General features: G+C 48.7%; 1 protein-coding gene across 1 annotated transcript in view; it reads left to right on the forward strand.

Moving 5' to 3' along the window:
• The window catches only part of PGM2L1 (phosphoglucomutase 2 like 1), a 153,005-nt gene extending 145,993 nt beyond the window's left edge, over nucleotides 1-7,012 (forward strand). Inside the window, exons 12-14 of the mRNA XM_040339842.1 lie at nucleotides 1,404-1,593; nucleotides 4,756-4,889; nucleotides 6,645-7,012. Coding sequence (XP_040195776.1) covers nucleotides 1,404-1,593; nucleotides 4,756-4,889; nucleotides 6,645-6,747 — 427 coding nt within the window. The 3' untranslated portion in view covers nucleotides 6,748-7,012. The remainder of the gene's footprint in view (nucleotides 1-1,403; nucleotides 1,594-4,755; nucleotides 4,890-6,644) is intronic.
• The last annotated feature ends 6,430 nt before the right edge of the window (nucleotides 7,013-13,442 follow it).

Consider the following 13,442-nt stretch of genomic DNA (forward strand, 5'->3'; position numbering starts at 1 on the left):
CACATTGGCTGTTGATGGGAGAAGCAGCGGCTGTGCACATTGGCTGTTGAGGTGGAGAAGCAGCGGCTGTGCACATGGACTGTTGATGGGGAGAAGCAGCGGCTGTGCACATTGGCTGTTGAGGGGGAGAAGCAGCGGCTGTGCACATTGGCTGTTGAGGAGGAGAAGCAGCGGCTGTGCACATTGGCTGTTGATGGGAGAAGCAGCGGCTGTGCACATTGGCTGTTGAGGGGGAGAAGCAGGGGCTGTGCACATTGGCTGTTGAGGAGGAGAAGCAGCGGCTGTGCACATTGGCTGTTGAGGAGGAGAAGCAGCGGCTGTGCACATTGGCTGTTGAGGTGGAGAAGCAGTGGCTGTGCACATTGGCTGTTGAGGGGGAGAAGCAGGGGCTGTGCACATTGGCTGTTGAGGAGGAGAAGCAGCGGCTGTGCACATTGGCTGTTGATGGGAGAAGCAGCGGCTGTGCACATTGGCTGTTGAGGGGGAGAAGCAGCGGCTGTGCACATTGGCTGTTGAGGTGGAGAAGCAGTGGCTGTGCACATGGGCTGTTGAGGAGGAGAAGCAGCGGCTGTGCACATTGGCTGTTGAGGGGGAGAAGCAGCGGCTGTGCACATGGCCTGTTGAGGAGGAGAAGCAGCGGCTGTGCACATTGGCTGTTGATGGGAGAAGCAGCGGCTGTGCACATTGGCTGTTGAGGGAGAGAAGCAGCGGCTGTGCACATGGGCTGTTGAGGGGGAGAATCAGCGGCTGAGCACATTGGCTGTTGGGGGGAGAAGCAGCGGCTGTGCACATTGGCTGTTGAGGGGGAGAAGCAGGGGCTGTGCACATTGGCTGTTGAGGAGGAGAAGCAGCGGCTGTGCACATTGGCTGTTGATGGGAGAAGCAGCGGCTGTGCACATTGGCTGTTGAGGGGGAGAAGCAGCGGCTGTGCACATTGGCTGTTGAGGTGGAGAAGCAGTGGCTGTGCACATGGGCTGTTGAGGAGGAGAAGCAGCGGCTGTGCACATTGGCTGTTGAGGGGGAGAAGCAGGGGCTGTGCACATTGGCTGTTGAGGAGGAGAAGCAGCGGCTGTGCACATTGGCTGTTGAGGGGGAGAAGCAGGGGCTGTGCACATTGGCTGTTGAGGAGGAGAAGCAGGGGCTGTGCACATTGGCTGTTGAGGAGGAGAAGCAGGGGCTGTGCACATTTGCCTTTGTGTGTTGGGGGGGGGGGGGGGGGGAAATAAGCAGAGAATGTGCACATCAGCTGCAGGCTGGCTAAAATCTTGTAGTGGGCCCGCCATGTGGCCCCGCAGGCTGTAGTTTGGACACTCCTGATACTGACTGTCCTTGGACAGGTGGGACTTTCTGTTGTGTTCAGTCTCTCACCATTGTAGTGTTTTTATTTTTTTTTCAATTTCCAGGTACGGTTATCACATCTCAAAAACGTCCTATTTCCTGAGCTACGACCCCGCCACTAACAAGAGGATATTTGATCGGCTGAGAAATTACACCGGGCCAAAGAGATATCCGCAGTCTTGTGGAATGTACGGCGTTCTCCACGTCAGGGATGTGACCACCGGCTACGACAGCAGCCAGCAGAGCAAGAAAAGTGTAAGCCTTTGTCCCCCCCCCCCCCCCTATAGCCTAAGCATCATCTTTGGCCTTTCCTTTTCCTTTATTTCCTTTAATCACAACTTTCGTTTGCAGTTTTCTCCTGTTAGCTGTAAAGTGTTACTTCCGCTGTCATTTACAGCACTTGAGCATTTATTGTTGGCTGCCTCATGGAGGATTATTCATACTGTATGCTACGGGGCATCCTCGCTCTAGCAGCCATGTTCTTCTCCTAGGACCAGCTTCATCTCTTAGTTATTTTCTGTCAAAGGACATCAGTGCTGGTAAATAATCACATTACAGTGAGGGGGAAATGTATTTGACCCCCTGCTGATTGTGTACGTTTGCCCGCTGACAAAGACATTATCAGTCTATAATTTTAATGGTCAGTTTATTTTAACAGTAAGAGACAGAAGAAATACAAAAATATCCAGAAAAACGCATTTCAAAAAAGTTATAAATTGATTTGCATTTTAATGAGTGAAATAAGTATTTAATCTCCTATCAATCAGCAATATTTCTGGCTTCCAGTTGTTTTCTATACAGGCAACAAGCTGAAATTAGGAGCACTTTCTTAAAGGGAGTGCTCCTAATCTCAGCTTGTTACCTGTATAAAAGTCACCTGTCCACAGAAGAAATCAATCAATCAATCAGATTTCAATCTCTCCACCATGGCCAAGACCAAAGAGCTGTCCAAGGATGTCGGGGAGAAGATTGTAGACCTACACAAGGGTGGAATGAGCTACAAGACCATCGCCAAGCAGTTCGGTAAGATGGTGACAACAGTTGGGATTATTCACAAATGGAAGAAACACAAAACAACGGTCACTCTCCCTCAGTCTGGGGCTCCACACAAGATCTCACCTCGTGGAGTTCTAATGATCATGAGAACGGTGAGGAATCCACCCAGAACTACAAGGGGGAATCTCGTTAATAATCTCAGATGGGACCATCGTCACCAAGACAGCAATCGGTAACACACAACACCGGGAAGGACTGAAATCCTGCAGCGCCCGCAAGGTCCCTCTGCTCAAGAAATCACATGTACAGGACTGTCTGAAGTTTACTAATGAACATCTGAATGATTCCGAGGAGAACTGGGTGAAAGTGTTGTGGTTAGATGAGACCAAATACAGCTCTTTGGCATCAACTCAACTCGCCGTGTTTGGAGGAGGAGGAATGCTGCCTATGACCCCAAGAACACCATCCCCGTCATCCATGGAGAACACCATCCCCCACCGTCATACATGGAGAACACGATCCCCCACCGTCCTACATGGAGAACACCATCCCCCCACCGTCCTACATGGAGAACACCATCCCCCCACCGTCCTACATGGAGAACACCATCCCCCACTGTCATCCATGGAGAACACCATCCCCCACTGTCATCCATGGAGAACACCATCCCCCACTGTCATCCATGGAGAACACCATCCCCCACTGTCATCCATGGAGAACACCGTCATCCATGGAGGGGGAAACATTATGCTTTGGAGGTGTTTTTCTGCTAAGGGGACAGGACAAATTCACTGCATCAAAGGGACGATGGCCAGGACCATGTACCATTTAAATCTTGGGTGAGAACCTCCGCCTTTGCAAATGGATCATGGATGGGTATTCCAACATGACAATGACCCAAAACTCAAGGCCAAGGCAACAAAGGAGTGGCTCAAGAAGAAGCACATTAAGGTCCTAGAGTGGCCTGGCCAGTCTACAGACATTAATTCCATAGAAAATATGTGGAGGGAGCTGAAGGTTCGAGTCACCAAACATCAGCCTGGAAACCTTAAAGGGGTTGTAAAGGTTGTTTATTTTTTAAATAACAAACATACCATATTTACCTCCACTGTACAGCTCATTTTGCACAGAGTGGCCCTGATCCTCGTCTTCTAAGGTCCTTTGGTGGCTGTCTCGGCTCCTCCCCGCAAGAGATACCCCCCCCCCCCCCCCCCCCCCCCCCCCGTCTGGGAAGCACTCTCCCATGGGGGGTTGGCTTGCAGGCACGCTTCTGTGTGATACAGTGTATCACTCAGCCCTGCGTCATTGATTTGATTGACGGCAGCGGAAGCCAATGGCTGTGCTGCTATCAATCATCCAATGAAGAGCAAGGTGTTTTTTAACCTTTAATATATAGGATGCATTAAGGTGAAAAAACATCCGACAGTACCGCCCCCCCCCCCCCCTTACTTACCTGACCCCTTGAAAGTCCTGTGCTCGTCCCCGTCATCCTCTTCGGTTCCCTGGCCCTTGATTGGCTGCACTGGATGGATTGAAAGCAGCGCAGCCATTGGCTGGCGCTGCTGTCAATCACATCCAATGATGCAGCGCGCCGGGGGGCAGGGCCGAGTGATACAGTTGGTGGCTATGGCCGCCGCTGTATCACGGGAGTGCGCCCGCTAGAGCTTTCCACCTCACTCGCATGAAGGTGTTTCCACCTTGCTGAGGGGGAGCCGAGACAGCCGCAGAAGGACCCCAGAAAACGTGGATCGGGGCCACTGTGTGCAAAACGAAACGCAAAGTGGAGGCAAGTATAACATGTTTGTTTGTTTTTTTTTGTTTTTTATTAACTTTAGTGTCGCTTTAATGACTTGGAGAGGATCTGCAAAGAGGAGTGGAACAAAATCCCTCCTGAGATGTGTGCAAACCTGGTGGCCAATTACAAGAAAAGTCTGACCTCTGTGATCACCAACACGGGTTTCTCCACCAAGTACCAAGTCATGTTTTGCGAAGGGGTCAAATACTTATTTCACTCATTAAAATGCAAATCAATTTATAACTTTTTTGAGATGCGTTTTTCTGGATATTTTTGTAGTTCTGTCTCTCTCACTGATAAAATAAACTGACCAATACAATTATAAGACTGATCATTTCTTTGTCAGCGGGCAAGCATACAAAATCAGCAGAGGAGCAAATACTGTTTTCCCTCACTGTATATCACAGCGAATTCCTAGAATCTGTTTGTGGCCCAAACAAACTCTTTATGATTGGCTTCAATAGTGATTTATAGTGTGTGGGCGATGCACCACACCAATAGTATTGCATGAAGTGGCTTCAGATGGAATGGGAATTTACAATGAATGAGATGAAGCGATGGCGATTTGTATGTTGCTGTATGATAATGACCGACGTTGTACTCACCTTTCCTCCTCTTTTTTGTAGTTGCTTCCGGTGAGTAAGAGCAGTCAGATGATCACCTTCACATTTCAGAATGGCTGTGTGGCCACCCTGAGAAGGAGCGGGACGGAACCAAAGATCAAGTACTATGCAGAGATGTGTGGGAGCCCCGGACAGGGGTGAGTGTTCTGCAGTGTCTTGTACATTGTATGTTGTTATCATATATTGCCATGATTTCTGTAATCTGTAAAGGGGAAATCAGGGCAAATCTAAAAAAAAAAAAAAGCTATTTTTTTTTTTTTTTGCTGTACATACCGTATTATTGCTATTTTTCCACCCGGCTTCCGGGTGCTCACTCCCGCGGGAGTAGGCGTTCCTATGCAGAGGCGCAGTGTCATGTGGGACTTCGCCCAGATGATTGACATCTTGAGAAAAACTTCCCCCCCGGCGGATAAGGCGCGTCACAAGTTTCTGAAAGTAGCCGAACTGCGAGTCGGCTCTATACGGCGCTATACGGCCCCTGCGCGCCGACCTAGGAGCCGTGTAGAGCTGACTGCGCAGGCGCCGTATAGAGCAGACTCGCAGTTCGGCTACTTTCGTGACGCGCCTTATCCGCCGGGGGGGAAGCTTTTCTCAAGACGTCAATCATCTGGGCGAAGTCCCACATGACACTGCGCCCTTGCATAGGAACGCCGGGTGGAAAATAGCAATAATACGGTATGTACAGCAAAAAAAAAAAAAACGGCATTCTGTAAATGTTGGAAGTATGCAGAATGTAATGTTATATACATGTTTTTAGGGTGAACCTCCGCTTTAAGGTCGTCATGAGCTGCAGACACTTCGTAATTCATTCTCATGAACCGATCAGTGGTTGTTTTCCACCCCCCCCCCCCCCCCCTGATTTGGAATGCCTATGAATGTCCAGTCTGTTTGCCTGCGTCCCCTAGTGGACAAGCAAGAAAGTAAGATCTTTGGACTTATAGGCCCAGATTCCTAGAGAGCTGGGCGCATATTACGCCGCCGTAATGCAAACGCCGTGCGTCACGCCGACGCAGCGCAGAGAGGCAAGCATGGAATTCAGGAAGCCAGTGCTCCCAACGTTGCACCAGCGTGGCGTGGGTTTCAAAGGCGCAGGCCGGCGTAGGTGCAAGTGGGCGTGACCCATGCAAATGAGGCGTGACCCCATGCAAATGATGGGCCGAGCGCCAGACAAGTACGTTTAACGGACTGTGCATGCGCCGTGACTTGGACGCATCCCCCTGCGCCTGCTCACAACCATGTCGGAACAACTGCCTAAGATACGCCGGATCACTGTGTATGCCATGAACGTATCCTACGCCCAGCCAGACACACGTCCAACGTTCCCTGTGTTCCCTGGTGCAAACCTTTGCATGTCTGCTGCTGGGTTGCACCTCCTTTATGGGGCATAACTTTACGCCGGATGTACAACTTGCGCGCACCTCTCGTAGGCTGCGTTGGGCGCACGCAGGTTCGTGAATCGCCGTATTTCCCTCATTTGCATGTTTGAATGGCTAATCAATGGGAGCCGCACCATGCGCCCAGCCTAAATGTGCACCCACTCTACGCCGGCGTAAGCAAGTTACGTCGGCAGGGTGAAGCCTATTTTAAGGCGCATATCTGTTTGTGGGTCTTGCACACAGATACGACGGCGCACATTTGCACTTACTTCGGCGTAACTTGATATACGTCGGCTTAAGTGCTTTGTGAATCTGGGCCATAGACTTAATTTTTCGGTTTGCAAGTGTCCTGATCTCCTGTATTTGGCAGTATAACCCAACTGTTTCTGAATTCCTGTGCCCCTCAATTGACTATAAGAAATCTTATTTTTTCCAGGCCTAACCATAATTAAAAAAATAAATATGTACAGAACCTCTACACATTCCCATTAATATGTTTTCCCTTAATACTTTCAGTGACAAACTATTCCTGGAAGAGGAGCTGAAGAAGGTCATTCAGGTTCTGGTGGAGGAATTTTTGGAGCCCAGTAAGAATGGTCTGATTTGGAGAGCGATGTGAGGAGACCCAGCAATGTAGAATCCTTGACGGTTCTCTGACCCCATTCATGCTTTGTCTTAACCCTCTGAATGTATCATCAGGAAGTGAAGTGCAAACTGTCCAGATGTTTCCACATGTCAGGATCACGGCCTTGTCACGTGGGTTTACTCCATTCTGGGAGGTTTTTGTGTTGAGTGGACAATCGCAAGCTCAGCAGTTTCCTTGCGGTGATAAAAGGTCACTACTGATGTGATGGGCATCACTACACTAAAAAGGGATTTGCTTATCTGTTTGTGTGTCCCTCAGGCTTACCCCTGTAATGTTTTGTGTTTGTCGGCTTTGACCAAATCCAATGCTTGACGGATAGCCAGGAGGAGTTTCACTATCCATGAAAACCCTGGTCTGTCTTAGAGAGGACCTGTTGCCTTGCCCATTCAGGCCCAAGTGTTCAGGGTCCGTTTAATACTCTCCCCGCCTTTCCCCCAACCACCTTATACCGACCTCCACAGCGTTCCCCCATAGAACCTTCCTCTGTTGCAGTTATTGTCAGAAAGCACACCGTGATTAAAGTTATAGGGATCTAGTGACCTCACCTCATTTAGTCATATGACTTTACTTGGGTTTAGTATTGGCCACTACTATGAGCACTGCATCGTGGAAGAAGATATCCTATGCCAGTGGTGGTGAACCTTGACACCCCAGATGTTTTGGAACTACATTTCCCATGATGCTCATGCACTCTTCAGAGTAGCTAAGCATCATGGGAAATGTAGTTCCAAAACATCTGGGGTGCCAAGGTTCGCCATCACTGCCCTATGCTCTCCCCATATGCAGAAGCTTTGGATCTTTGGAGGGGACGGCCACTAAAAAAGGAAAATCAGGGGAGCACTGTTAAAAAAAATATAAGGTGGTCAGGGGGTAGGCGTTAAAGATGAATTCCAAGTATGCCAAATTTTATATACAAAAAGGAACACAGGGGGGCGCCAGCTATGTGCAGTATCAATGGGTTTATTATTATTTATAATTGTAATAAACCTATTGATACTGCAGTTAGCTGGCGCCCCCCTTGTGTTCTTATTTTGCTATTTTGTTGTATAGTTTGGACCAATGTAAGTTTGTGTGTGCCATACCTGTTGGGATACCCATGGAAGCTGGAAATCACTGTAGTGTAAGGCAGTGGTCATCAACCCTGTCCTCAGGGCTCACTTAGGCCTCGTACAGACGAGAGGATTTTCCAGCGGATAAATCCTCTGGCGGATTTGGATCTGATGGCTGTACACACCATCAGATCGAAATCCCCGCGGAATACATCCGTGGTGACGTGGCCGCGCCGTCGCCGCGACGATGACGCGGCGACGTGCACGACCCTGGAAGGTAACTACTTCCACGCATGCGTCAAATCATTACGACGCATGCGAGGGATGGGAGCGGACGGACTGATCCGGTGAGTCTGTACAGACGACCGGATCAGTCCGCTGGACTGGATTCCAGCGGATAGATTTCTTAGCATGCTAAGAAATTTTAATCCGCTGGAAATCCGTCGGGTGGATTTTAATCCGCTGGGAAATGTCCGCTCGGACGTACACACGACCGGATCTATCTGCTGGAACTGATCCGCGGATAAATCCGCCAGGCCAGGTTTGCAGGATAACTGAAATACATGACAGGTGATATAATTTGCTGCTCAGTGATTGCAGGATTCTAGTCTGCATCTCCCCAAGGTAATACATAAAACCTGGCCTGTTAGTGGGCCCTGAGGACAGGGTTAATGACCACTGGTGTAAGGCATTACTACTACACCGCTATTACAGTGATCTCCTCTAGCTTCAAGTCCCCATGCCAAGCGGCTGCCCTGATGCTGTGTAAATACCGGTGATATGAGAACACTTTGCATTTTCTCAATGCACATGCTCATTTGATTGGGCAAGGAGGTTGTGACATCAACACCCCACTTTTCCACCATTTCATTCATTGATAAAATGCAATGTATTCTGTGGCTGAGCAGGCTACCTCCTGTGTTCATTAAGCAGCAGGGGAGCTGCTCAGGACGGGATCTAAAAGCCAGCGGCAGACGTTATTAGCAATACCTACTGCAGTGTTCCAGAGGGATCCCACGGGTTTGGAACGTGCATACTTACATTGGTTCGAAGGTGTGTGCAGCCTATTGCATTAGCGTGTGCACCCTAAAGCTCAAACACGTGTGTGTGTGTCTTCATATATATGACCCGGTGACTTGTCCTTAAGGTTCCCCTAACGTGAAAGTTCCTTCAAGGACTGCGCAGGCGCAAACTTGCCGACGGAAATCTCCGAACCTCGCCCGGCATCCAGGCTCATTTAACATCCCCGTGGATTGGAGGATGTTAAAAAAAAGAGCCAGGAGGCCGAGCAAGCGGAGCGAGCCGTCCGAGCAAAGCGAGGAAGTGAGGCCGACTGGCCACTTTCCTCGAAATCCACGTCGCCCTGGATGCCGGCCGAGGTTTGGAGATTTCCGTCGGCAACTTTGCGCCTGCGCAGTCCTTAAAGGAACTTTCTCGTTAGCCGGAACCATATCGGCAGATCAGATTGCGCCTGCGCACGAACTTTCACGTTAGCCGGAACCATATCGGCAGATCACCGGCACATTGATCTCCCTTCTTTTCCAGTGAAAGAAGAGCGCAAGCACTTATAGCATAGCCGGCAAGAGAGATCTTTCCCATCTTCGTGCCGCCGCACAGAGCGATAGTACTAATGTGCATGAGGTGATTAGGGTGTGCCCAGGCACACCCGGCAAACCCCATGCGCACGGCTATGCCCCATACTTGGAATTCAGCTTTAACCAGACCCTGTTACTTTTTCTCGGAATACTCGTGTGTACAAAGTCTAATGAGGCCACCAAACAAAGTCTGAGAGTCCAAAAACGTTTTAATTTACAGACAACCCTGTAGAACATGAAACGCATTTCAGGGGCTCTAAGACGACCCCCCCCCTTTTCTTCAGGGCTTAAATAAAATTTATAAGGACTCAAAAATGGCACAATCCGGCAACGGTTAGTTATTTGCTCTGTCCGGTACAGCAAGAATCCGTGAGTCGGGAAAAGCAGAATGGGCAAGGTGACAGGGCATGTTAATTCTTCATAGCAGAGGACGCCGTGCCGATTGCCCGCTCCCAAGGGAGATATGCTGCATGCCTTGATGACGTCACTTTAACAGTTCCTAATAAGTGACACACAATGGCTGCCTTTAGTGAGGGATGGATCCCAAAGCTGAAATCCTGTGTTAAGCTTTTTTTTTTGTTGTGTTCTAAAGATGTTTTTGTTATTTATTCTTTTCTGTACCATTTTATGTATTTTTTTGTGTGTATTTGCTGTAGACTGAGACGTTTAGCTGTATCGTGGTGCTGTACAGTGATGTGGACTTGTCTTAGTTTAGTATTATACTGTCATTTCAGTGGTTCTACTTTCAGAATAGGAAGCTTACTGTGCTTTTCTGCTGAGGCACTGTTAGATGGGGGTGTCATGTAAACCAGCAAGAAGACACAAGGAGGGTGTATGGGGGGGATACACACTTTGTAATGGTCCCTTGAAGAGCAATGTCATGTCAGCCTACGGGAGGGAGCCATTTAATTGGCTGCTTCTAAATTGGAATTCTGGGTGAATAACGGCGTGCAAATACCTGTAGGTTTCGGGTTTTACCGCATTAAAGTGATGCTAAAGCCTCATTTAAAAATGCTCTGTGCAATGGTTTTGCACACAGTGGCCCCGATCCTCTCCTTATGGCAGTGATATGCAATTAGCGGACCTCCAGCTGTTGCAAAACTACAATCCCATCATGCCTCTGCCTCTGGGTGCCATTCTTGTGGCTGTCAGAGTCTTGCTATGCCTCATGGGATTTGTAGTTCTGCAACAGCTGGAGGTCCGCTAATTTCATATCCCTGCCTTACAGGGTCCCCCCCCCCGGCACTCCAGGCCCTACCTCTTCAGAAGGAGCTCCCACAAAAAGCCGCTTTCAATGGGGGGCACCCGTGCGTGTTTGCTCCCGAATCCCACTGCTGCGTCCATTCACTCAGCCCTGCCCCCCGCTCCCGTGTCACCGCTTTTGATTAACAGCAGCAGATGCAGTGGCTCCTTAAAGGGGGTTACCTTGCGGGCGCGCTCCTGTGTCATACACTCGGCGTACATAGCGTGACTCTGCCCTGCCCCCACGTCATTGGATTTGATTGAAAGCAGCGGGAGCCAATGGCTGTGCTGCTATCAATCTGTCCAATGAGGAGGGAGACAGCGGCTGGAGCCGCTGCACTTGTGTGCATTGCTGTATCTGGATTGGTCTCGGGTAAGAAAGGGGGTGGGGGTCTAGGGGGAGTTGCAGCACAAAAGGTTTTTCATCTTGATGCATTAAGGTGAAAAACTTTAAAGGGGTTGTAAAGCTTTGTGTTTTCACCTTGCAGTGTCCAGCCCCCCCCCCCCCCCATTTTAGTTGCCTGAGCTCCGAATTTCGGTGGGCGTGATCCCGCGTCGCTATCTGTCTCAGGTCTTCTTGGCTCTTCATTGGATAGATTGATAGCAGCGCCGCCATTGGCTCCCACTGCTTCCAATCCAATGACGCGGGGGGCGGGGTTGATTCGCACACTGGGCGGCTATGTATGCCGAGTGTATGACACGGGAGCGCGCCCGCAATGTAACCCTCTCGGGAGACAGATTTCCAGAGGGGGTTAGCTATTGCGGGGAGGAGTCTCGGAGGGACCCCAGAAGAGGAGCTTCGGGGCTACTCTGTGCAAAACGAACTGCACAGTGAAGGTAAATATGACGTGTTGGTTTTGTTTTTTAAAGTGAACCTTTTAGTATCACTTTAACGCTTTACAACCACTTTAAATATTTGTAACTGTGTTCAGCTAGTCCTGGGATTCAGACTCCTCCTGGTTCAGCTTTTCTGCTTCCTGGGTCTCCTTGTTGCTCATTCCATGTAGGTGATGATGCTGCTTGGTTGTCCAATGAGCAGGCTGGAGGCAGAGAGGGGACACAGGATGCCGCCAAGCTGGATCAGGAAACACACGGGCGTTCTGTTTGGCAGTGCAGTGTGGGAGATTTATGAATCACAAGACTGGCCAGATCTTCCAGCAGGTAAAACTGGTAAACATCTGTGTTTCATCGTCTTTAGCTTTTTACCCAGAGAGCAAATTTATTATCAAGTCCTTCGCTTTCCAAGCAATTGGTGACATCATCACATCACAGTGATGTCATAAGTATCTTTGGAATGCAAAGGCTGCATTCTTGTTCTGTTAACCAAACTGCTCTTGAAATCTAGACAGGGCCTCTTGAAACACCGGCTCCTTAGGAGTTGACATTGTGGACCTTCATCAGATACGGTATACTTACCAGCATAGTTGCAGCATGAAGGCGGTTCTCTGTGTTAAAGGGGGCCTGTGTTGTACAGTGGGGATCCCCTTTAGGTTGTGGTCCTTCTTTCATCAATATAGCTTAGCAGTTACAGATCAATATTGTGTTTTATAGCTGTCCAATGATATTCATGATGCTGGGTGGTCTATGAAGACCCCGAGTTCCTTGCTGATTACTTTTGATGACTTTGCTACAATTGTCATTCTGAATGTTTACTTCTCCACTTTACAAATGTGTCCTCTGCGCCCTCTTGTGGTAAGCTGATATTACAGCAGAATTTTTATTTTTATTTTTTTGTTGCTTGTAGCAACTTGCTGCAATAAAAAGCAAGTTGAAAATACATAAAAGGCCGAAATATCACGGTCATATTTTGCTTTAAAGCTTTGTTATTTGCTTTAAAATGAAAAGTGCTTTTCCTTTAAAAGATTTAGGTAAAGTAAAAAAAAAAAAAAAAAAAAACAATTTGAAGCCCTTCCAGACAAAAACCTTTTGTTTTTACCTCACAGCCAAGGTTTCCTGCTCCACTTGTGTGCAGTCTCCATAGATTTTTATAAACAATATTGGTGTTTGGAAGGTTGTTCCGCCAAGTATTGGGCCCCTTTCACATCTGCCCGCCGATCGCCGCCTGCTCAGAGCAGAGTGGGAGGAGGATCCTCAGCGATCTGATCCTCCTAGATGGGGGAGGACCGACCCTTTTCTGCTTTTTTTTTTTTTTGCGGACTGGATTGAAGGTAGGCAGGTATAAATGGGCACAAGTCAGTTTATACCCGCCTGTCCATATAGGGTGAATGGAGGGGTCCTACCAGGTCCTCTGTGAATGGGGCCTAAGTCTCAGTTCACATTACGACCTTCTGAATGTAGACAGCCCATTCATTTCAATGGACTTTGCCACCGGCAGGAACGCAGGGGAAAGAAGTCCCTGCCATGTTTGCTGATACATGGGCGTGCCATTAAGAGTTAATTGCGCCACCACGTGTCTGCTAAAGGGCAGCGCATTTGCCTGCAGGTTGAGATCCTGCGATTCTGCACCCGCAGTAAAGTGAACCAAGACTAAATACTTTTGATCCTTTTGGATGCCTTAAACTTTTAATATTTCTTAATAAAAACCACTATAAATGAGTCGGTTAAATAGATGTAGCTGAAGGCTAAAGATAATGATGGCTCTGCTCTCTATCTCCTCTACTTCCTTCTCTCTTATCCTCTCCTTTTCTCTTTTTTACATCTGCTCCCTTATCCGATTTTTCGTATTTTTTTTTCTCTCACATCGGCTCCCTTCGCTGTTCCTTATTCGCTCCTCGTTATCCACTCCCTTTCTTGCTCTTATCCGCTCCCTTTGCCTTCTCTT

Source organism: Rana temporaria, chromosome 2 (genome assembly GCF_905171775.1).
Source record: "Rana temporaria chromosome 2, aRanTem1.1, whole genome shotgun sequence".
NCBI classification, from domain to species: domain Eukaryota; kingdom Metazoa; phylum Chordata; class Amphibia; order Anura; family Ranidae; genus Rana; species Rana temporaria.